This window comes from Coturnix japonica, chromosome 4 (assembly GCF_054131305.1).
Source record: "Coturnix japonica strain WE chromosome 4, WE-NBRP24, whole genome shotgun sequence".
Lineage (NCBI taxonomy): Eukaryota > Metazoa > Chordata > Aves > Galliformes > Phasianidae > Coturnix > Coturnix japonica.
Window position 1 is genome coordinate 61,247,623 of NC_140666.1, and position 23,757 is coordinate 61,271,379.

At 39.4% G+C, this 23,757-nt stretch overlaps 1 protein-coding gene across 2 annotated transcripts in view; it reads right to left on the reverse strand.

Moving 5' to 3' along the window:
• Positions 1 to 23,757, reverse strand: part of UNC5C (unc-5 netrin receptor C) — a 227,898-nt gene that overhangs the window by 68,335 nt on the left and 135,806 nt on the right. For both annotated transcript variants that reach the window (XM_015862013.2, XM_015862012.3), the window contains exon 2: positions 11,423 to 11,644. In XM_015862013.2, coding sequence (XP_015717499.2) covers positions 11,423 to 11,644 — 222 coding nt within the window. The remainder of the gene's footprint in view (positions 1 to 11,422; positions 11,645 to 23,757) is intronic.

Consider the following 23,757-nt stretch of genomic DNA (forward strand, 5'->3'; position numbering starts at 1 on the left):
AATCTCAACAAAAGATAAATAGGCACACATATATCTAGAGATATTTTAAAAAAGCAAACAGCTTTAACACTCAGCAATCCTTCTCCTTTGTGATTGCATGTACCTGTTTTTGCTTTTGATGCTGCTTTTCTCTAACTGGTGGCTGGCTGGTGATAGAAAGCAACTGCAGGCAGATTACAAACATTTTCCCACAAATATTAGCTCAAATGTTCAAATTAAAAACTTCCAGCTATCTGTGATCTCTTCATTACTTTATCCCTAGAAAAAAAATACATCCTTGACTCAAATTAGTACAGATGAACAGCCTAATGAAAATTCTGCATTAAAACCTACATCAAGTTTGCACTAGTCTGCACATTTGCCACGGTATCTAATTACAGTTAACAGCAGTGGGTTGAGCTAAAATCCTCATTCCTGCACTGTTTTTTTAACTGACTTACTTCCACAGAAATTACAAAGGGCTGTCTTCAGAGAGATTTTACTTTGAACTGGAATTAAAGAACGTGCATCCTGTTTGGGTTCTATTTTCTCTTAATGAAAGCAAGCCCTTTTTGTTCTTTTCCCATTAACATCTGAAGGATAGAGTGTTGCAAGATGCAAGAAAGATTTTGAAATTGAGTTCTTGGGTATGGGTGGAAAACAAATGCAAGCCCTGGCCCCTGCTGGGGTGGAGTAGGTGGGCTGCAGGCAAAGGCTGTGTGGGCTCATCTTCATAGGGCTGGTACGATATCCCTCTGCTGTGTCCTACGAGAACAGGTTGAGAGAGCTGGGGCTGTTCAGCCCGGAGAGGAGAAGGCTCCAGGAGGACCTGATAGCAGCCTTTCAGTATCTAAACAGTGGCTATAAGAAAGAAGGAGACAGACTTTTTAGCAGGGTCTCTGGTGACAGGACAAGGAGAAATGGTTTCAAACTAAAAGAGAGAAGATTTAAGCTGAACAGAAGGAGAATGATTTTATTATAAGGGTAGGAAACACTGGCAGAGGTTGCCAAGAGAGGTAGATGCTCCGTTCCTGAATATCTTTAATGCCAGGTTGGATGGAGCTCTGAGCAATTGGATCTACCTGTAGGTGACCCTGTTAATTGCAGGGAGTGGAACTAGATGAACTTTAAGGGTCCCTTCCAGCTCAAACAATCCCATGACTACCTCGTTGTTCTCTATATGTTCAATACTTTAAAATTACTTTGAATTGCTCTTTCTCACCTATAAACATCTCAGAGACAAAAACAACCCTCCACTCACTTTTTAAAAATGGAAGCTATTTTTTGTTTCATGGTATTTTTGTGTTAATATGCACAAATTGCTCCAAAATGTGTTGTACTCTTCCAGAAGTAACAACGTGTGCTCATTGTTGCTATTCCCCCTGCTTTTTCTTTTTTCTTTTTCCTCGTACAAAAGAAATAATCATGCTCTGGCATAGCAGGACTCTGAAGAAAAACTCGCTGCAAGCATATATCTGTTTTCTACCACAGCCATCGCCATTTTAGATCCCTGAGGTGTTGGAGTAGAAAGAAAAGCACAAGGAAACCCTTACACAAAACTTCCCACAGCACAGCAGCCCAGAATGGAGGGAGCAGAAGGTAGAGGGGAAGCCATGTAGGAAAACAATGTGATGAGCTCTTAATAGTTTTTGAGTCAAAGCCCAGTTTTCCCTGCTTTGGGTTGAGGCACAATGTGGCTGAGAAAAGATATTGCTGTTTTTTGTTTTTCTTTCTTTCCAAAGGCCAGGAAAAAATCCTGCCAGAGGTTCATGTTTTACATAAAGCTGCAGTTGAGACTTCACAAAGAAAATCTGTGCACTTTTTATTTCTGGTTCAGAGCATTTACATGCTCTTTCTAATGATCTGGGCCTTCAGCAGTGGGTAATGCTTCCCAGTCCCCAGCTTAGTGCTCATGCAAAATTGAAGCACTTTTGAGGCAGTTTGGAGCTTACAGATGAATCTCAATGTGCAGGCAAAAAAAAAGAAAGAAAAAAAAAAAAGAATAATGGTTGTTTAGCACTTCACTAGAAGTGAGGAAATTAAGGGGGAAAAAAATTCTATTGAACTTGAAACATCTGGGAAACCACCAGAGAGCATCTGAATTTTGAACAGTGTGTTTACATTCTCTTTGCATAGTGGAAGAGCTGGGAAAGGAAAGGAACAATAAATGGGCTTGTATGTGTATCTTAAAATAAATATATTTTTGACATTTTAAAGTAAAAATGTACATCAAGATGTTTTGTTATTGACTTACTGACATATTTATATAAAAAAAAACCACATACATTTATACATGCATGCATGTACCACACCCCTTCTGAATGGATTTGAGAAGCAAAGACGAGGTAAAGCTGCCCCATTTCTGTGTGCTTGATGCAGTGACATAGTTCAGTGGCTGGTGCAGCATTGTGGAACCAAGGACAGAAACAACATGACACAAAGGGTCACCTGGGAGCATTCTCAAGATGTTTTTCCCTTTTTTTATCCCACTTACATGGGAACAGAAGGTTGGGGAAGATGTGTCACAGTCACACTGTTTTCTGTCACTGTTCTGTGTGTTCAGCATCACGTTTCATGGCAAATTTAGGGGTATGCTGTATATTGTATCAAAAATAAGTTAAGCAGCCGCTTTCAGAGAAGCTCAATGCACTAAGTGAAGTGACTTTTGTCAGGCAAACCTGAAGGTCTGCCTGCTTCCACATCCCACTCATTGCAGTGGTATTGTTACACAAGCCTCTGGGAAGCCCAAAGCAGCAATCAACCAACTGCAATCCTCTCTAAAATCAAATCTAGGACCAAATAAAGGAAAAGGTCATAAAGGCCCAAAGATCAGTGTTCAGGAGGATAAGGAGATGCAGAAGAGACTGATGGAAGATGTATTTTCTGCTCTTGCAATCAAAATATGAAGAAGGATGAGAAGTTATGAGTTCTGAAAGGCACCCTATTAAAATATAATAATAAAGAGCAGTGAATGGCAGCTGTTCTGGTACCCAGCACATCATGTTGCTCACTATGAAGGAGGAGTGCACAGGAAGGATAAAATAAGTACAAGCTGTGAACCCATAAAGGCAGCACAAATTTAGATTCTGGATGGGGCAGAGCAGTGTGACATTTTCCACTCTGCCATGCCCCCTGAGAAACTATTTGGAGGCCCACCTGCTTAGTGAAAACAGGGCTATTTCTTGTTCTCAGTAAAGGAAAGGTAAGATATAATTTGAACCTTCTATTTCCCTGAATACTTTCAGGGATTTTCACAAAGAGACCTCAGACTGAGCCATTCTCTTATAAGAAACATACATCTACAGGATGCAAACATCCCTTCTCAGGCTGCTACTGTCTGCAGCCCTTCTGTTGGGCAGCACACAAGGTCCCTGCTCTACTCTTCTCCATTCCTGTATCCACAAAGCAACTGAAACTCACTTCCCATGGCAAACAAAGCCAAAACTCATTGGTCTTATAGGCTGCTGACCAGCTTCTCCACGGGGACCCCAGATCCCCTGCAAAGGGCTTTCAGTTCTAAAGGAGACAAGGGGCAAAAGTGGAAAACCAAAGAAGTGCTGGTCAAAGCTGTGGTGAGTGGACAAATGCCTAAATATGTCTTTTTGGATTCTAAGGGGATTAACAAGATTATGAGTCTGTAACAAAGGGCCTCATGAAGGAAAAAAATGAGAAGGGAGGAAATAAGGTGTAAGCTGGGAATATTCAGAAGGGTATCTTAGTGTGCCCCGGTGGTGCAGTGGTAGAAGTGCTGCGTTGCAACACCGGGGTCCGGGTGTTCGAATGCCCCTGTGGCACAAGTGGTAGAAGTGCCGCTCTGCAGCACAGAGGCTCGAATCCCGGGGGTTGGACTCGATGATCTCTAAGGTCCCTTCCAACCCGCATGAGACTATTACTATTACTATTACTCATAAAAACAGCTGTAGCACAAGAACAGGCAGGTGCCCAGGGCTATGAGCATTAAAAGAAGGTGTCTAGAGGCAAGAGCTAGAAGTTGCCTTCCACACGTATTTACGGGGATAAAAAACCTCTGAAGCACTGTATGATTAATGAAGAAATTAATTATATAGTAATATATATGCATTGTAAGTGTGTTATTTACCATAAATACAATAATCGGTAGAGTACAAATTCAAAATCCACAAGGTCTGTTGCAATCTTCTATACTAAAGAGAATAAATTATGGGTTCAGCTGATGGTTTTGCATTACCTATAAGCAGAAGAGCCAATGTATGGCCTAATGTACTTACTCCCTATGCAAAAATATAACTTCCCTTCCTTTGGTCAGTACTGACCTTATTGATGTCTCCGCTTCTTTCAATAGAAAAAAAGCAACAGTAACAACAAAACCAAAACAAAACAAAACCTCAAACTCAAAAGACATCATCATTTTGAAATTTTATCCCAGAAAATGGAGATTCTCTGGAGGAACATATATGTGTTGCTTCTGAAGTTTTTAAAAACTCTTTTTTTCAATTGAAATGTACTTATTACTCAAGATAAAAGAGGAAGCTGTCTTCTTGTAAAAATGCCTACAGTAGCTTTGCTGTGGGGTACTCCCTTGATCATGGGGACCATGGTGCCTGTAGTTGATTTGGGAGGTGCTGGCTGGGAAAGGAGAGAGGGTCACAGGGAGTGATGAGCAGAATGGAGGCCTGAGTGGCACCTGAAATTGCACCAAACAGAATATAAAATAATAAAATAGTGTGAGTATGCTCATATATTTCTAGATAAGTAAACAACCTGTACCTTTTCATAGAATCTTGGTCCCTTGGGAGCAGAGATTGCTGCTTTTTTTCTGGACCCGCTGCAGCCTTTCAGACCATACATATAGGCATATTTCACTTATAGCATCCTTGCAGAGAGCAGTTAGAATTACTATAGAAAATGTACTAGAGTATAAATTCCAGCCCATATCTCCAAACTGTTAATAGAAGTATTTGGTAAAGATACATGGACACATTTTTAAATTTCCTTGAAATGAGTTGGCTTGGGGGAGAGTACTGAAGGTATAGAGCTGAAAATTGGCAATAGGTTGCTAAGAAATAATTATTTTGAATCAGAGTGCTTGATGTTTGTAATGGATTTGATACAATGACAAACAGAAAATAAAATGGCTTATGACAACAGTGGAATGAAAACAATCCTTATTTATGGTATATGGTTATCCATACTAACATAATCCCATGGTATTCTGCCCCAGAGAGTAAAAATATTACAGGCACAGGCATAACTGCAGCATTTACTACCACTTGTCATTTCCTTACTGAAGTTGCTAAGGGAAACTGGTCATATTTTGAACACTTGAAAAATATTAAAGAGAATGAGGAGGCTTTAGTAGGTCATGAAGAGACAAACAGACATTAAGGAAGAAATACGTGCAGAAGGAAAAGAACAGGAGGTCACAGAAAACAAGGAAAACGGTACCCCTCTGTGCTCCTCTCCTACACTCATTCTTACATGGCACCTAAATTTCCTATCTGAACTCCTAAATTAAGTTTTCCACTGCTGATATTCAAAGAATTCCTGCATTCTAACAGTAGTAATAGCTTCTGTTGTTCATGAAAAATACCAGGACAAAAGCACACAACTGCTTAAAATGAGAGGGTGTAGGATGATCTTCTTATAATAAAAAGTCCCAGCTTCAACAAGGAATGTTAGCTGGAGGTCAAACAAGCTGTTGGGGCTTTTGTTTGCTAGGGCAATGCAGCCTCGAAACATCATGTCACAAACACCAAAAGAGCTTTCATGATATCTATACACACAGAGAAAAAGAAACTGAGTGCTGTGGAAGTGATATTTCTGTCTCTGTAAATGGTGCCAGAATGGCAGAGACACTGTGGAGGCTTCTCCACACTGTCTTGGCTGCAGCATCCTGCAAGAACTGCCTTAAAGGCAAAAGCGTAGACGTCAATCTTTGATCTCTCTGTTGAGGGAGAACTATTAAAGATTTAGCTAGCTGGATGCCTACTCCCTTGACATTCTGCCAAAGCCATTGCTTAAGGTAACAACCTCCTATTTGCCAGATCAATGCTGACCAGACGTCAAAAGCTCAGTCTCCTTTCATCAAATCTACAAGTCATCCAGAAATACATTATTAATGGAAAAAGGTAATGGTGGGAGGTAAGCGCAAGAATCACAGCAGCAGATACGTCAAGAGACTGAAATGCCGAAGTCTAAGACTTCTGTCTGAAAAGAGGAACATATTTACCCTGCTGAGTACAGTTTGAGAAGTTACCTTCAGCAGGCAGAAATCTTATTCTGATCTAGATTTTAACTTCATTGGTTTTGTTGATTTGAGGAGAAGTGATGAGTGGAAGGGACAGCTCAAGGGAAGTCCAGGGAGTTACCTTTATTCCTCACTGAGGGGTAAGTGGGACTAGGCTGCTCCTGGTAGATGTTAGGTCCTCTGAGATCCTGCTTCTGAAGGTTGGAGATGGGTAAAAGAATTGGTGATTTCACCTGGTCCTTAACAGAGCATCCTTCAGCATGTCTTTCCTCTGTGATGGCACAGATAGGATGTTCATTTTTTATTAGCTGAGCTCTCAGGACAGGTGCAGGAGTCTTTATTCCATCTTTCTGATAGTTGGGAGCACTCAGGAGGGAATCAGTAAACCCCCCGAGTCTTTCTCTCCCTGAGAAAAATAAGATGAAGGCCGGTAGAGTATTGACCAAATTTCTCTATATGTTTCATTAGCAATTTAAGCGTTCCAGACTCTTTGCTTAAAGCAAAGAGAAGAAGAAGTCACTGCCATTGCAGAGAATGAGAGAGGGTTTATAAACATATCATTTCACCATAATACTTATAGGGAAACTATTACAATGCATATCCAAATGGATAAGCGGTACTCCTGATTTCTCTCTGTTCTGATTTAGCAGCAATTAATTTCTCTGGACAAAAGAAAGTGGTGCAAGGTCCTGATATTCTGCATGTCTGCAACTTTTCTGCCACTACAGAATGTTTTTTTCTGCGTGGAAATATTTCTCCATAAAAAGGCAAGATAAAATCTTTTTCCATAGCCAATTTCAGAGGCACAATAAATTGGAAAATGTGCAAAAATTTCTCTAATAATTATTGATGCTATTAAGCTTCCCACTTTTTAACAGTGGGATCCTCTTGCCCCCAATAGCAGCAGCTCTGCAGGGTTCCTTTTACTTTCTTTGCTATTATCTTTTATGAAAGTCAGTCATAAAATCAAATGTGCTCCCTCAAAACAACTTCCATTTTTGCTTTTTAAAACCAGTGTTCTTATTTCTTTACATATATTTTTTTTTCCACATTAATGGGAAAATATTCCAGGAAAACATAGAAAAAAAGACCATGACTTGCCTTGTATTTCATGTACACAGGAAGTGAAAGTCAAAGATGTGCACTAAAGATTTTCAAAGCACCCATTTGACTTCTTTATGAAAATGCTTAACTTTTTCATAAAGAAGAAAAATTCCAGAGAGTCTGAAGTTTAAAGCAAAATTTAATGATTTTCTAAGTAAAGCTGTTGGCTTCTCAGGCTCAATCATCGGAATTTTTTGCCAGACTCTCTTCAGGCCAATTTGATTAAATAAAGTGGTACTAGAACACCCTGTTACTGTTACTGTTCTCATTCTCTCCAGCCAGAAGGCAACAACTCCCACAGAGTCCCTGCGCATGTTCCTCACTGCAAAGCTTTACCTACTGTTTAAAAATAGCACACAGCACAAAGTGCATAGGTATATAACTCTTACTTTGTACCTTTTCCATTATAGAGAAAAAGATATATGCACACGTGTATGTATATATGTACATATATATAAACAAGTGCAGGAGAAGTGTTTATTGTTCTTCTCTTAAAAATTAGCATTTTTAATATAGTCATTATTAGCGTCTAGCAGCTCTCTTCAATGAGATTATTACTGCACTCTCATTCCTCCTCTTGCACCACAATTATTGCTGTGCTGTTTTCTCTAGTTTTATTGGTGTCAGAAACAAATTTGCTTTATAGGAAGAGTTAATTATCTCTCGGTAGATTTAATTCCTTGTCACAGACTCAAAGTCCATGAGCATATAATCTTTCACAAATCAAAACATATTTCCCTCTTTTATGCATCATTTACAATTCCTAGATGAAGTACTGCTGGTGTTGTACCTGTACTGTAGACACCTCTCTTTCCCATAACTTCTGCTGTAGAAAAGAAAGCATACTTGACCTTTACTATTTTTCTGTCGTATATTTTATTGCCTGTTTATCTGGTTCCTTTGCTCTGCTTTACTACCTGAGGGCCAGAGAGGGAAAGTCTCATTCAAAAATGGCAGCTGAAGAGCATCTCAGCGTGGTGCACCTCTTCATATTTGTGCAGAACAGACCTTAGGAATGGTAAAATGCCACAGGAGAAGAATGTGCTGAGTTCTCAGTAGCTTGTCTTACAAGATTGAGCAGCAGAAACGCTTTATGAATGAGATCTCATTGAGCTCTGTGTTATTACAAGATGAGTAAACAAGGCATTTGCTGTTAGAGGTGCTCTAAGAAGACACACTGAATGTTATGAGCCTTTCTGCATGTGCAGACAGGGCAACAAACCCACTTCATGCATAGACAGTCACACAGCTCCTCTCAGCAGATGCACAGATACTAGGCACACCCTGGTCTGTGGACTTTTTCTCCAGCCTCCTTCTCCACAAGCTTGAAACCAGAAGCAGCACCTTCTGTGCAGCTCACATGCTATTGCTGTGCCCTGTGTCATAACTACTGTTCAAACTAGCAGTAAAATAAAAAGCAAAAGAGACCTAAGTAGCCTCAAAAGTCAAAGGGCTTTTGGGTGGCTGGTGCAAGCTGCCAAGCTGATCACCTCTTAAGTTTAGTGCCTTTTCTTTAGGCACCAATAATCCTCAAAGCCACAGTAGCCTACAACTTCATCTCCAAATCCTCCTACAGCAGTTATACATTCTCCTGAGTTTCCATTATTTTGAAGAGAAAAAAAAAAAGTTTCTCTTTTACCTACAAGTTTACTCCTACCTTAAACACACTGCTTATCCATTTATATCCAACACTCAGTTATGAGCTGTAGATTCTCAGTTTAAGCAGAGAAAGATGCACAAATGTTGCACCTGTCATACGCATTAACCAATCTTTTGGCATCAACCACATTGACTGACAAATGTAGGTTCTCTAAAGTAGTATCTCTAATTGGACATGCGTTTTGTTTACATGCAATCGCTGCTGTTTATCATTCAAAACATTTGTCCTGTAATATATTCAGATGCATCTCTTTTCAAGACTAGGCTTCTACATTCTCTGCTTCAAATCGTTTTGTAGCACCATGAAGTTTTTCTAGAATGAGATTTTGAAAAAAACAAAAGAAGTGTTGCAATGAATTTTTCACTTGCATTGAAAACTAATGCCCATACATCAGCATTACTCTCAGACTTGTAAGCTGTGCTGCAGAGCAAGGGTGCTAACAGGATGAGCCAGCTTTGTAACTTGCTCTTATTTTGGGCTCAAGCTCTTAAGTCAGTGTTTCCTAAATGTAAACTACCTCCCATAGTAAGGCTCACAGAATGCATTTATTGTTAGGCATTCTCAATAATTTGTTGTTCTGTCTTGTTATGTTTAAAGTTCTTAGCTTTAATATAATGCTTTTGTCTCCATCTTGCACTTTGTTGGGCATTATTACACCAATTTTACCCAACACACTAACACTAGATTATACATTAACGATGTGTGGACTTCTGGTATTTAAGTCAGGTTACTCAGTAAATATGCAGCATTTTTAGGTATTCCTTTTCTCAATACAGAGCAGTGCTTTACTCAGTAGTTCTGTTTTGTAACTGGATGGACAACTACTCGTTGTTTGTGTTGTCTTTTGAGGCACATGATTCACAACTGATTTTTACAGGCCTTACATTAGCTTTTCCATAATTAGGCTAGCTGTATTTTTTCACTGTTTAGGTGGAATGTTAATTCCCCATTTCAGATCAGAAAGAAGAAACCTGAAAACAATCATTTAGAAACTTATTTTTTCCTCCTCCAGATCAGCACAGAACTGCTGAGTTCAAAACAAATGTTGTCTTAGTTCTTCTAGGTTACTGAGAAAAAACAGACCCTTCATTTTCAAAGCTGCCTCTGACTGTACTGCGCAGAAGCTATAATGCACTGAATACTGATGTTGATAAAAGCTTAAAGAACTAACAGTGATAGCTGTTCTCTTGTTTGTCCTTCACAGCAGTGTACTACCATGGATGTGGGGGAAAAAAAAAAAAAAGAAATGAAAAAAAAGCTGATATATTAAGATATTTCTTTTTGAGTTTTTGTGCTGCATCCACCCTGCTGGAATAGCCTATTCTTACAATCAAATAAAGCGGCCCAAAGTTTAATATAGATTTTCTCCAGAGTCTTTCTTCCCTACACCCACCTTCTCTTTCTCAAGCTGAGAACACCACAGTACTGTTAAAAGCTTATGCTTTTGATCTTTGTACAAATAAATGAGCCGAAACAAATAAAAGCCAGTTCACAAGAGACTTCCAAGACATCTGGTAGAGTTATTTTTCTAAGTAATTAGACCAAGTGGTGGTGTAATTCCCAAATGAAAGTTACCTTCTTGCTTAGTATCCTGCTATTTCTCAGAGCCATCAAAAATGCTGTTTTGAGTTTTTGAAGTAAGTTTCCCTTCTCTCCTTGTGACTCCAACTCAACTGATTACCAGTCTTTCCAAACTGGAACAATCATATCTTTGATTTCCTCTAGATAATAGTTCGAGTTTTTAAGCTTTGCCTCCAGTCCCCATGAGTGCCATTGAATTTCTGATACTGACTGGGAAGGATGAGGCACTGGGCTTTGGGCTATTTTTTCTTTCTTTTCCTTTCTAACATACTGCAGTCCTCCATCATATGGGCTCCGTGTAGCAGGTGAAAAATGTAATGGAATAATAGCCAGGTGCGTTCTCTGGATCAATACCTTGCTCTAAACTGTACCCATGTGTACTTTCTCCTTCCTTCATAGAATCATGCTAAAAGACTAATACATTTCTCCTTTTCTTTTTTTCTTCTTTTTCCTTTTTTCCCCCAGATCTCCCTCCCCAGAAACCCTATTCTAGGAACAACTCATATGCTCTTCAGCACTTTGTGGAAACTTTGGTTCCTGGTCTGTACCTGAAATGCAGAACAACCACTCAGATTGTGTGACACTAGAGAAGTGAACAAAGGGGTAGATTTGGCTGAGGAAACAATTCTCTATTGCTTAAGCAAGGTCCTTACGGTTTTTGGTTCAGATGAGAGTAGAACCCTCTCCAAATCACATTTTGGATGCGGATGCAGACACAACCTCTGTGCTATGACAGCTAGTGCTCAGTATTGCCAGTTGCAGAAATCACAAATGTATCAGGAGAAAAGTGGCTGCCATATGAATAGCTGCTAGATTTCAAAGGTTGGCTTGATATGCAGCATTTTAATTCTCATGACATAATGGAAACTCACCAGAGGTTTCATCTACTCTCTCATCCACCACATGGTCCTTCTGATGAACCCATTCACTGTTGCACTTAAAATAGATCTGCGTGGCTGGGCTTGCTTTGCAGTACAGATTCACAGGCTTGTTTTTCACAATGTAAGCTTCTTCAGGTTCAATAAGGAAGTGGGGCAATGGCTCTGGAGGATCAGAAGGAAAAGTTTCTGGAAGTTCATGAAAAAAGTCATCATCTGCAAAAAAAGAAACAAGAAGAACAAATGAAACAACCAAAATTCAGCTGTCAAAGACTCACAAACACTTCCTAAGCATGCTTTTCAAATAAGAGATTATTTTAGGAGCATTCTTAGACAGAGGCTTAAATTCACTGCTGTTTGCAGACTAGAAGAAATTTTTCTTTACATCCTCAGCTCTCCATTCTCTATGTGATGTGACAGCGATGTGCACGTTCACATGACTGGGAACAGCCTTTTGTTATCATCCCCAGCAACACAAGCAATAAAACATTATGTTAGCGCTTGGGAGAGTTGACTGCAAAACCGTAAAATGAAATAATAGAAACTTTTGAAGGCTTCAAGGTCACACTTTACTATTGTGACTTATTGCTGTGTTTAATCAAGTGAATGCACAGAGCAAGTATAGGCTGAGGATGTTACAAACAGGAAATAACGCCTTTCATTTTAGATGAACAACTTTAAATTTACTTTAAGAGCAGAATTCTAAATGCGTGTCCAGCCTGTGCCTCTTTGTTCAGCATTCAGACTGTTGTTAAGACTGATAATGAGAGTATCAAGCTGTATTTAGCGTATTTGTCTTGCAGCACCATCATCTGCCCTGTTGCCACCAGGAGCTGCAATGCAGGGCATGGCAGCTGTGAGAGGATGAAACATTGGCTCAGTGCAACACCATGCTATAGATTTAAGGAACATGTGCACCTCCCTGGAGCTGCTGGTCATGAGTAAATTCAGTGCAAGAAGTCTGGTGAAGATGGAAAAGAGTCCAAACAAAAAGAAGGAATAACAACCCATGTACCTTCCTTCTTCTCTTGGTCCCCTCTTCTCAAACCTCTCTTTCAAGCCCTTTTGCCCCTTCCTGCTTAGTATTTATACACTAGAAAACACCAATTTAGTGGAGAAAGCATCACTTTGGTTGAGAACAACCCTTGTCCCACCCACCTGTTGCCAATGTGCACAAGAATTTGGGGAGGGCGGGGCCAGAGGAGGTCACCAAATGGTGACAAATCCATCAGCAATAAGCTAATGGTCCTGAGAGCTCTACTCAACCTCCTCCTTTCTGCTTCTGAAGCATTTATTGCTGTAAACAGTGACAGACGATGCTGATGAGCAATAAAACAGCAAAGAACATCAAACTAAAAGTCCTGCAGGAGGCTGGCTATCACCTCCCTTCAGGTCTTCTTGAAGATGAAATGTTAGGCAGCTCCTTACCATACCCAAGACATGCCTGAGACAGCTGTGCCCAGAATTACACGATCATGGAAGTCTCTCCTTCCAGCCATAGCCTTGCAGAATGATGAGAAAGAGCAGTGACAGAAGGAGGAAACGGGACTAAAAGGCAGCTGGCTGCCCAGGCACAGAGCTATGCAAGGTAGGCTGCATATCTTTGTTAGAGATGGGAGGATGGGAGGATCCTATGCAGTAAAAGACTTAGTGAGCCATTTTAACTGCTTATGAATATAGCATACATTCACCTTTTTCACATTAATTCATAATTGTCTACCTTTTTTTTCCCCTCTATTTTAATGAGCTTGTTTCATTGACACATCACTCCTTCAGAGATAAAACAATGGTGCTGTTCAACATACGAAGAAAGGACCACTAAATATAGCCTGGCATTTTCTAGCTAAGAGAACATCTGTGACATACAATAATAATTCAGTTTCTATTTCCAGTGCTGCAAATAGTTCCGTTTAATTTTTAACACTTTCCCTCCCTCCTCTTTCCCTTTCCATTCTGACCAGTCCAGACACCCTTTCTGCAGTCCTCTGTTCACTTCTCATTAGGTATTTCTCCCTTGCTCTGCTCTGCTCTCCAGTTCTTCCCGAAGGGAACGATGATATTCAGCAAGTGAGGCAACACAACACTTGGTTTCCTGACAAGGAAACGTGCCTGAACTGAAGCAAAAGGATTTCCAGCATTTCTCATCCTCTTCTGCCTATAACTCCCCACTTTCCCACTGCCTTCCTCCCTTGCACACATTGGTCCACAACCACATGCAGCACAGCAACATTAGAGATGAATCATTTCCCCTGAATTGCCACAGGATGTATCTTTTTCTTCTGGTCATTTAATTGCAAATCAGTGAGCAGACAGATGGAAACTAACAAAGCACACATATGTCTCATAATTAAACAAGTATTGCTTCACTAATTCCTGGTGACTGGAAGAATAAATGTATTTATTTTCACCACTAGATTTCATCACATTATCAAAAGCAATACTTCTGCTGCCTGACCAATTAACTGCATCTTAGCAAAGATGTAAACAGAAACTCTAAAAGAAGGGAGAAAGAGAGCTGCAGAAAATACAAAGGTGTGGGTTTGCCTGCTGCATTCAAATAGGTGGAAAAGCCTGTTCTGAGAAGCAAATAAACAGGACCCAACCCAAGTTTCATGCTGTTGTATTGCAGGTAAAGCACAGCCTGCTCATTTGGGGTGGGATTTGGAACCAAATTCAGATAAAAATTTTGCATTCTTTTTTTTCTTAAATGGAATTGTATATTGTTATGCTTTCATGGTGATGTTTACAGCAATGTGAATGCATATTTATAATAGTAGTATATTACATATACATTGTTCTGAAAGATCAAACACATTTACTTCTGAAAACAGCAATAGAGGATACTTGAAAATGCTCAGAAATTTTGCAGCTCTCTACAAAGCAAGATTTCAGCAAAACTTAAAGTCAGTTAATGAATCTGTGCTTTCATTAAGCCATATTTCCTATGATTTAATAAATACTTCCATCAAAATTTCTCCTGACCAGTTAAGCATGGGTCATTTCTCTGTTCAAAAGAGCTCCAGATTCTGACTTTGTTTGCTGAGGGATTACTGTGTTGCAAATATGTGGCCAAGTGTGTCTGTCTCTACAGCACAGGTGGATGTCAGCTGTCACAGTGTGCACCATCTCTACTCAAGGGGATAAATCTTGTCTGAGAATTTGATCTCAATCTTCGTGATGATTCTCTCTGGTCATTTAAAGTTTTCATCTCCCAGTTGCTCAATGAAGAATCGAGATTTATATTGCTCATATTGAACTGTGCTAAGGAGTTGGACAATTTTTCCTCTGTCTGGAGGAAACAAACAAACAAACATGACTGCCAACCATTCTGCTGTGGCCATAGCTTCTTCACAACCTTGATCAAATACGAACACAAGTCATGCACACTTTTCCCCTGTTATAACAAGTCTCTTTTTGTGCTCAGCAACTTTGAGCTGCAAGTTTACTTCTGCAATATGTCACATTCATCTTTATTTTCACATAATAAAGTGTACAGCCCATCTGTTGCTATTGACTGATTTATGTTAGCAAGACAAAAGACCTGATTAATGGTACCGCTAAGCTGATTTCACTTATGCAATTCATTCATATTAAGAAAGTAAATTTTAAAAAGTCCTTTTAATCTATAAATTTAATTTGGAATTTTTATTTTAGTTGCTGGCCTGAATACAGATTTGCTTTTCTATGTGCCTTCTGTAGTACCTGGTAATTTTATACATATTTTAAGTGCAAATCAAATGCAAAACCTATAAGAGTAGGTAAAGTGTCACTTATATCAACACTGAAGCTGGCACGGAATTACGCATGTAGAAATTTCAGTTTAATTTTAATTTAACTTTCTGTGAAGCTAAAACAAACCTTTTTCTAAGCAAGAGCCTTTTGATGTCAAGGTCTTTATTCTTTTCATACACTTGTTTGTAAAACTGTATGTATTATAGCACTTCAAGCATAACAAGTGGAAAAAGAAATTTTATAGTACACTTCCCTTTTTATGGACTAGTATCCCTCTTCTAATCTGTGGCAGGAAAATATTGTGTTTCGTACACCAATCTATTCATCTCTAGATCACTAGTTTTATTACTATATACTGAGATTTAATTCTCATCAGCCCAGTGTATAACTCACTATATTTCTGAACTGTGAGACTTATACTATTATTGCTTAGATCATAATAGATAGGACCATTATCTCCTTGTGTGAGACCTGCAGCAAATTCTTCTCAGATGGAATTCACTTCAGAATGAGTCAAGAGCAATTCAAAATGAATGGCTCTGAAGCTAATTCCGTTTGCATTTGGATGCCCATCACTCGGCAAGATTCCCTGTGCATTGCAAGGAAGGCAGCCGGAGCTAAGTGTATGGATGGGATTTCTGTTTGGTTTTTAATGTTATGATTAAAAGCTTTCTAGCACAATGAGTATTGTTTACTATGAGATTAACAGCAGGTGCTACCTTGGTAAGACAGATTTCTCAGGATGGAGGCAATGGCTTGTTTTACAGTGCATGCTTCCTGAAGACAGGAATGGACAAATCACTCAACTATAAGTCCTTTGGTGCCAGAATTTTCTTAATACCCAGGATGGGTATGCAATATCATTCTGCCACCAGATGGGAAGCATGGAAGCAAAAATCCTGCAAGCCATATAGCGTGCCTCCACCTTATATCCCCTTTATGTTGCCTGAGCTAGAAAATGCCACAAAAATTAGGCCAAATAGCATGAGAAGTGGGAGAAACAGGACTTCTTCAAAGACACAATGGGATGTTATGTGTAAACAAGAAGCAAGTTGATGGAGAGAATTACTGCCCTGTCAGAGGTCCCTCTTGCCCCTACCCCATCCCAGGAACCCACAGAAAAGAGAAAGCACATTTCCCTGCCTTACCCTATGAAGAAAGAGGGGAAGGTGGCTTTCTCAGCACTGTATCCTCTGTCAGTGCTGCAACCAGCTGATTGCAAGGATGGCACCTTATGAGACAATCACACCTTATTCTTCAGTGTCTCGTAGAAAAAAGATTTCACCAAATAGCCTGGGAAGATTGCAGTGTTACAGCAGCATCACATTTAGCCAGCCTGGAAGGCTCAGATCTGCTTGCTTGCAGTAGAATTCATTGCAGGCTTTCTGTATCTAAAAAGGAGGCTTTGGCTTTGTGGCAGCCCACAAATGAGATGCATGCTGAACCTTGTTGAACTCTAATGGGAACGTACTGAGGGGAATTTCAGACTCACATTTACTGGATGAGTTCAGTTCAGAAATGAAATAAATAAATACCAGAAGGATGAATGAACTTCTCCTGCACCCACAAGGGTTCAGTAAGACAATCCTAACAGACCTTGGCTGAATGGCACCTCCCCAGGAGAACAAACTCAGGCTCTGCATGGTATAGAATGAAAGCCATCAACACTGAGCAGCCATGTGTAGATCAGGAGGCTGCTGGGCAGAAACCTGCTCTCCAAACATACACACATGAAACAAAAGCCAAACACATCCTTTCTTTCCTTCTTTTACCCTTATCGAAGGAAGCAATTTCAATACGGGTCCTGGGAAGCAATGTGCAATCCATTGTCAGGCACAGGTGCCAACCTGGAGCCCTTTCTAAAGCCAGGGCACGGTCATCTGAGATATCTGAAATACTGCGTTTTTACATCAAATTGAGTCCAAGAAGGAGGTTTCTTCTGTTTGATGATAGGCCTCCTATGCCGAACATAAGGGTCCTTTTTCCTCCACCTTGTCCGTACCTTCTTTCCTCCTGCATTGGTGCTTAGCCTGGTAAAAATATACTGATGATAATATAGTCTCATCTGATTTGGGTCTGAGTAACAAAAAGGAGATTTAGATCAAAAGGGGGAAAACAATTTTATTTTTCACTTGGATGCACTAAAGGTTGGGCATTAGCTTTAAAAAGCAATGTGCAAGTTATGTATCATTGCCTGCCAAAGTGCATTTACCCCCAGTTCATTTAACTCATAATTATAATTAAATTTACTATTTTTCCTGAGGCCAATGGCAGTTTTATCATCACTCAGATCAGAAGCAATCCAAAGACACACTGTGTCCTCAAAATGATTCTTGAAACCTTCTGTAAGAGACAGAGCTCTTTGTAGATTGTGTTGCCAATCCAACAGACATGGGTACAGATACAGACGCGACATTTAAGAAGCTGTATACAGATCTTTACCACTGCCTTGAGACAAACTCCATCAGGCTACAAGCTGCTGCCTAAACACACAGCGGATGGCACAGGTATTTGTTAGCATTGGACCCAGTGCAAGAAAAAGCCAGAACAGAGTGCAATTTCACACAAAGCACTGAAACTACTTTCTGTAGAATAAGAAAAGCAACAAGCTGTTCTTTGTGTAATGGGTAATCTGCATATTATATTCATTATGAAGTTGTCTAACCATTTCGGTAGATAAATAAAGATGGAAGCTAATATCAAGTGAAGAGGCAAAGCCCTGTGTCTTCCATCCTTCCTTACAACACATCCATTAATTCTAGTAGAAACTTTGCTCTTGTGCTTCTAAAGAGCTTATGGATTGGGATGGTTTGGTTACATCACCAAGGCTATCAAATGTACAACTTGTGAAAATAAAATAGGGTTTGTAAACAACAAATGGCATCAGTGGAATTTCTTTGTAAATATTATCATGTGGAAGATTGCTCTCCTTTGTCCTGTTTCTCTCTTTCCATCTCTTTCAAGCTACTAAAAGATTCATGTTTTTTAAAAATTGAGCTGGTTGAGGACTGTTTCATAAACTTTATCTCCCTTTCTCTGTCAAGTAACAAAATCACAAAGAGTGACAATAAGTGTTAGTTCATTGAGTTCATATGCTGTATTCTTTAAGTGTGAGCTCTGGGCATTTATCCTACTTGCAAAACTGACAGGGTTTGTGTTGGACATGGTTGTTCTTGTAGAGCTCATGCAGTCGGGACTACATGCTCCATTTTTCTATTCTGTAGTATGAGTGTGATATACAAACAGTGAAGGAACAGGGTCAGATAATGTCTGCAAACTGAAAACGTTTTTCCTTTTGGATTCTACTTAGCAATGAGCTTGCATGATAGCATGAGATCCCTTCCCAACCACCTGCAAAGCAAAGTCTGATTTTAAACATTTCTGCCCCAGTTGAATTGCCATTAGCAGTCATAATGGTTGACACAAGGTCAAAAATTACTGAACCTCCAAGGAGCATCATTTCCTCTTCAGTGTTAGGCTTCACTTTTCTTTGACACGTTAGTCCTGAAGCAGCTCCAGGCTCTTGACCTCTCCTTTAACCCTGATAACTAATTAAAGATGGACAAGGCTTAAGCTAAAATACTTTTCGTTAAACCTATTCATTCTCAAGTCCCCTTCAGGCACTCTTTATCACACAGGACAGAGCCCGACATATTTACATGAAGATGAAAGTGGGTAGCCTCGTACAATAATACAAAAAAGCTCTTTTTACAAGACCTAACTTAACCTTTATGGTGGAAAGGTAGGATGCATTTTATAGCCCGTAAAATATATCCTCAATGCATAGAGGAAACAAGCTTCCTGGGCATAGGCCAAAGCATACAGTTCAAGAAAAATCTCAGGATAATTAACACTATGTATTTGTAGAATTAAAAGTTCAGACACAGGTTCCTCATCTGACTGCTGTGTCCACAGTCTGAGCACTGTGTCTTGAATACAACAAAAACCAAAGAAGATTCTCAGTGCTTTTTCATGTCCTGGGAATGACAACAGAGCTCAGACTGGAGAGTCATCAGCTGTAAGCACATGGGGCTAGTGGTAAATCATAGCATCAACACAACTTCGTTTAATATAAATCAACCTGTGTAAAACATTTTGTTTATGGCTAGGGCACATGAAATGAGTTCTGCACTGTCAGCTTGAGAGATGATCTATAACTGGATGTGGTACACTGCAAATGCTTTCTTAGCTTTTTATGCTGTTTCATATTAATAATTAAGCTTGCTTCTTGCATCAGTGTGCTAGGGTTAAAATGTCAGTCCTTTGGTTTTAGCAAGAATGGCTATTTATATCCTTACTTTTCCCATTATTAAAACTGCTGCAGAGCTCTGCTCCCAGATTTCTAATGCTTTCAGTGCTAGCATTTTTCTCAGCAAAGAGTGATGATTAACGCCTCATTATTAATAAAACTGCGGTCTAGTGGGATGTTATGGATTCTGATTGCATGAGATATCTGAAGTGCCCAGTTAATTAAATCAGTGGGATCACTCCATTCCAAGGAAATACAGGAAACTTGCCCATGCCTCAAATAACTGCTCAGTCAGCTGGCATTCTGGTTGAGGCACTGAGCTGAGACCAGGGAATGGATACTCTTGTGCAACAGTGGGGAAATCTGTCCTGGCAGGTTCAAGGTCCCATCTGCAGAATGGATGCATCAGCCTAACAGCTAGCACTGTAATGCATTACACCTTCACAACTGAGTGCACAATGCAGCACTCAAGTTCTTTCCTCAAAATGCCTCAATCAGCATCATTTACTAAACAGCCAGTAGCAGTTATACAAAGGACTACAAATGAACTTATGTTTACAGAACCACTAGGAAATACATCTCAGATATTTTGGAGCCAAGGATAGGTGCAACAGGTACCAGGTTTTTCTCTGCACCCTTGCAGTAACCTCTTGAATTCATGTTGGTTTCCTTCTGCACCCACAGTGCAGCTCAGACACAGGCCTTGGAGCAGAAGTTTGATCTCAGGTGCTCGAAGAGCTCTCTCCATGGGGTAGAGGAGTCCTGATGGGACCACTGTTCTGAGACTAACACTAATTCTCCTCATGAATATCTACTGATTCACTATTTTTTTCCTTGGATCTAAATGATATTATTATTGGCGTAGTTCTAGTTACCTAATTTCATCCGCAGCCAATTTCTCAAGAACCATAAATTATTTTGTAGGAGGCTGATTTATCCCAGCAGAAGTCTAAATTGAATTAGAAATCCATTAGCTAAATTCTGAGCAAGGGTTTCTAGGGAGAAAGAGAAGGGGAGGGGAGTAACTTGGGAATCTGAGTACAAGATGTGAAAAAATGAGGAAAAATGTCCTTAAAGACCTAGAAAAAGGGGAAAAATAATTAGACAAATATCATCTTTTCGAATTAAGCACATAGGTATTTAGGCAGACAGATGGAAGAATGCAGATTGTTGCTTAGGGTCAGACATATGACTTGGATATTAATTTATTTATTTTGACTAGCAATTGGCTTTGTAAATACATGGGACTTTGTAAGCAGATGAAAAGCAAAGGCCTGTCATGCTCACATTCATGCAAATAACAACAGATTGTGTGTACTATATATACTAGTAAAGCTAATAATAAGGTGTTCAACCAAATCTTAGTACAAAATAATCAACTGCATTCCTTCCCCAGAGAGAAAATGAAAGCAAGAGAGACTTATTACTTTTTGAACCCACAAGATGATTGAATCTGCTAGGGTCCTCTGTGCAGAGCCAGTTTATTTCAGGAGGCATAGACAAGGTCCCCCTCTGAGCACATTTATTAACAGGAAAGCAAATCCTTTCCTCTGCCCTACCACCAGCAGCTTCAGCATATGAAGGCAGGTGGAAGGAGAATGCAGCTAGTTCACTGACATTAACACCCTATCATTTTCTAAAGTTGGAAATGATGATGGATGGATCCCAGGGCCCATGGAAGGACACTGCAGCACAGAACCCCTCATTCTGCATTCACAGAGTTATTTCAGAAGTGAGTGAAAGGGATGAAATGGTTACAGAACGCAGATTTCCCCCTGCAGTGCCTAAATTCATTGACACTCTCTTCCTTTGTCTTGTTGATTTCTTAGTCTCAAATTCTCAAACAATTGAAAAAAAAAAAAACCATAAAAATTTGAATGGGAACATGAGACAGCAGGCCACTGGCTCTTTCTTTACCTCCACCTCAACCCTCGACCCAGGTGCCTGCAAATCATGAAGTGCTGTTTTGTCATCAGGAGTGTCCAAGATAGTTCAAACTGAAGTTGCTGACACCATCAATATGAAACACACAGCGTTAGTAGGATGCCCAGACAAGAGTCATAAGACTTTTTCTGGATAACAGTGTGTAAAACCTCAGTACCAGCAAAACATGTGGTCACCTCTCTTGTCCACCATCCCACCCTTTCCTTCCAAGTTTTTTCAGGTTCACTCCACAGCCACTAAAAGAAAGAATGCACAAGGGAAGGGAAAGAAATGAAAACTTCTCAACACTCAGTAATCAACACTACAACTGGTGATGGTAAATTAGAGAAACCCTCAGTAAATACTGAGAACAGATGCAACACCTATGTTTTGTGGAATGGCAGACAGCTCTGTTGTTCAGGGACTGGCATCCTAAGGTTAATTCCCGGATCTTGCTTGTCTTTCTCATCTGTAAACAGTTTCTTGTCTGCTACATTCATTTTTAATGTACAGTTCTTAGCCACAGAGATAGATATCTCTCCATATGCCAACAGAAAATGCCATTGATATTGGTGTGTCAGATCATGAAAAGACAATAAGAGTTGCTACCAAGATGTTTTTCATCTCAGTACTGTTAATTAGTTTGAAGTAAATTAGAAGTATTCCAAAACTGCAATTATAGGTGAGATACTCATGCTATTGCCTTTCCTTGACAGTACCCATAGCTGAAATCATACCTGAAGAAAGGGAGAGAAAAGGCTGCCTGAGGTATTTCTAACTTGACCAACTCTAGTAGCAGGGAATAAGAAATCCTAGATATGAAATGATATGATGTGATCTGATTGCTAGATAAGAAATACTGGGAGATATCTAGCTCTGTTTTGTGGATGACAATGGTGCTAACACACTTGATAGCTCTTGGGACCATGTCATTTAGCCAGAGTTAGAAGTGCATCATTAGTATAGGAACATATGGTAGTTTATACCTGCCATTGATATTTAAATAATAATAATAATAATAGTAATAATAATAATAATAATAAATATCAGTACTGCTCATTAATAGCTCAAATTATTCCAAGAAGTTGAATTTTTTTTTGCCCCCTCTTTCTAGTACAAAAATGTAAATCCTTGATGTCTGAACCCTCTGCACATGTAACTCTGCTGCCTGAGTCAGAGCTGTGGTCCTCACAAAAAGAGAAGGAATGTCTTTGGGTTTGATTTTTAAAATACAGACCTAGGTTCAAAAAGACAACACAGCAATGTCAATGAATGAATCCAAAACAAAAAGAAACACTGTCAAGGAATAATAGAAATGCAATTCATTTGCAGGCTTTTCTGGACATGTTTTGTATTACTATATGCCGTTTATTTGTCATTGCTTCTCAGCAGGTCGGATCCAAGCTGAGGAGCAATGAATCAGTGTTCTAATCTCCCTTCCCATCATCCCCAGCCTTTTCCAAGGAAGCTGATATTCAGCCTCAGCTGAATCTGTCAAGTTCTGATCATAAATGCCATCACTAGAAAAACACAGAGCTAAGCTAAGCATAAGACATAAATATAATAATCCTGCCTTCTCCTTCCTCATGTCTGATCTTCTTTACCACTTTTCTTGGTCTTCTATCATATCTTTTGTTCCCCATTTAATCCTTTCTTTCCTCAGTGCTCTTGACCTTTTTGGTGTTTTGTTGTTTTATTTTTGGTTTTTTTTTCCTCTCATCTTCTCCCCATCCTTTTTTTTTACTTCCCAATTTCAGCCAGCTTTACTAGTCATGAATCCCACTGTGTTCTCACAAATGCAAAAGACTCATAGCCAAGAATATAGATAATGACTATAGATAGGAGCTCTCACAAAAGCCAACATCTAACTTAAATTTTTCTATTTACTTTTATGATTTTCGGAATAACTAACTATAGATTTATTTTTTTTAATCCATATTCATACAAAATCTATCCACACACACAGTAGTAATTGTAATATTCAAATAAACTGGTAAGGCAAGAGCTAATCCTGTGTTATTCTTGAGTGTGACCAAATAGTACAGTTTAAAGCGGTTCTCCAGTTATAGAGCTTTTAATGGTTATTTGGCTTGAACATCACAAGCCAATTTTGACATTAGGTAATCTCGTTCAGAAGGTTTCTGGTTTGTGACCAGAAGAACACGGTATCAATGAATTAGACATCTGTAAACACTTAGTAAATAGTCACAATTTGTGTCTGTTCAAATGTTGGAACAGAAAGGATAGAAAACGCATAGCATCTATTATTGGACACAATATATGAAGATCTTACATTAAAAAAAACTCACTTGTACTTGTTCAGTCTTACCCTCTGAGCCACATTTCCTTTGAAGAGGCAAAATGACAGCATACAAGCGAATATCTACATTAAAACAGCAGCTGTGCACTTGGGTAGTAATTGTAT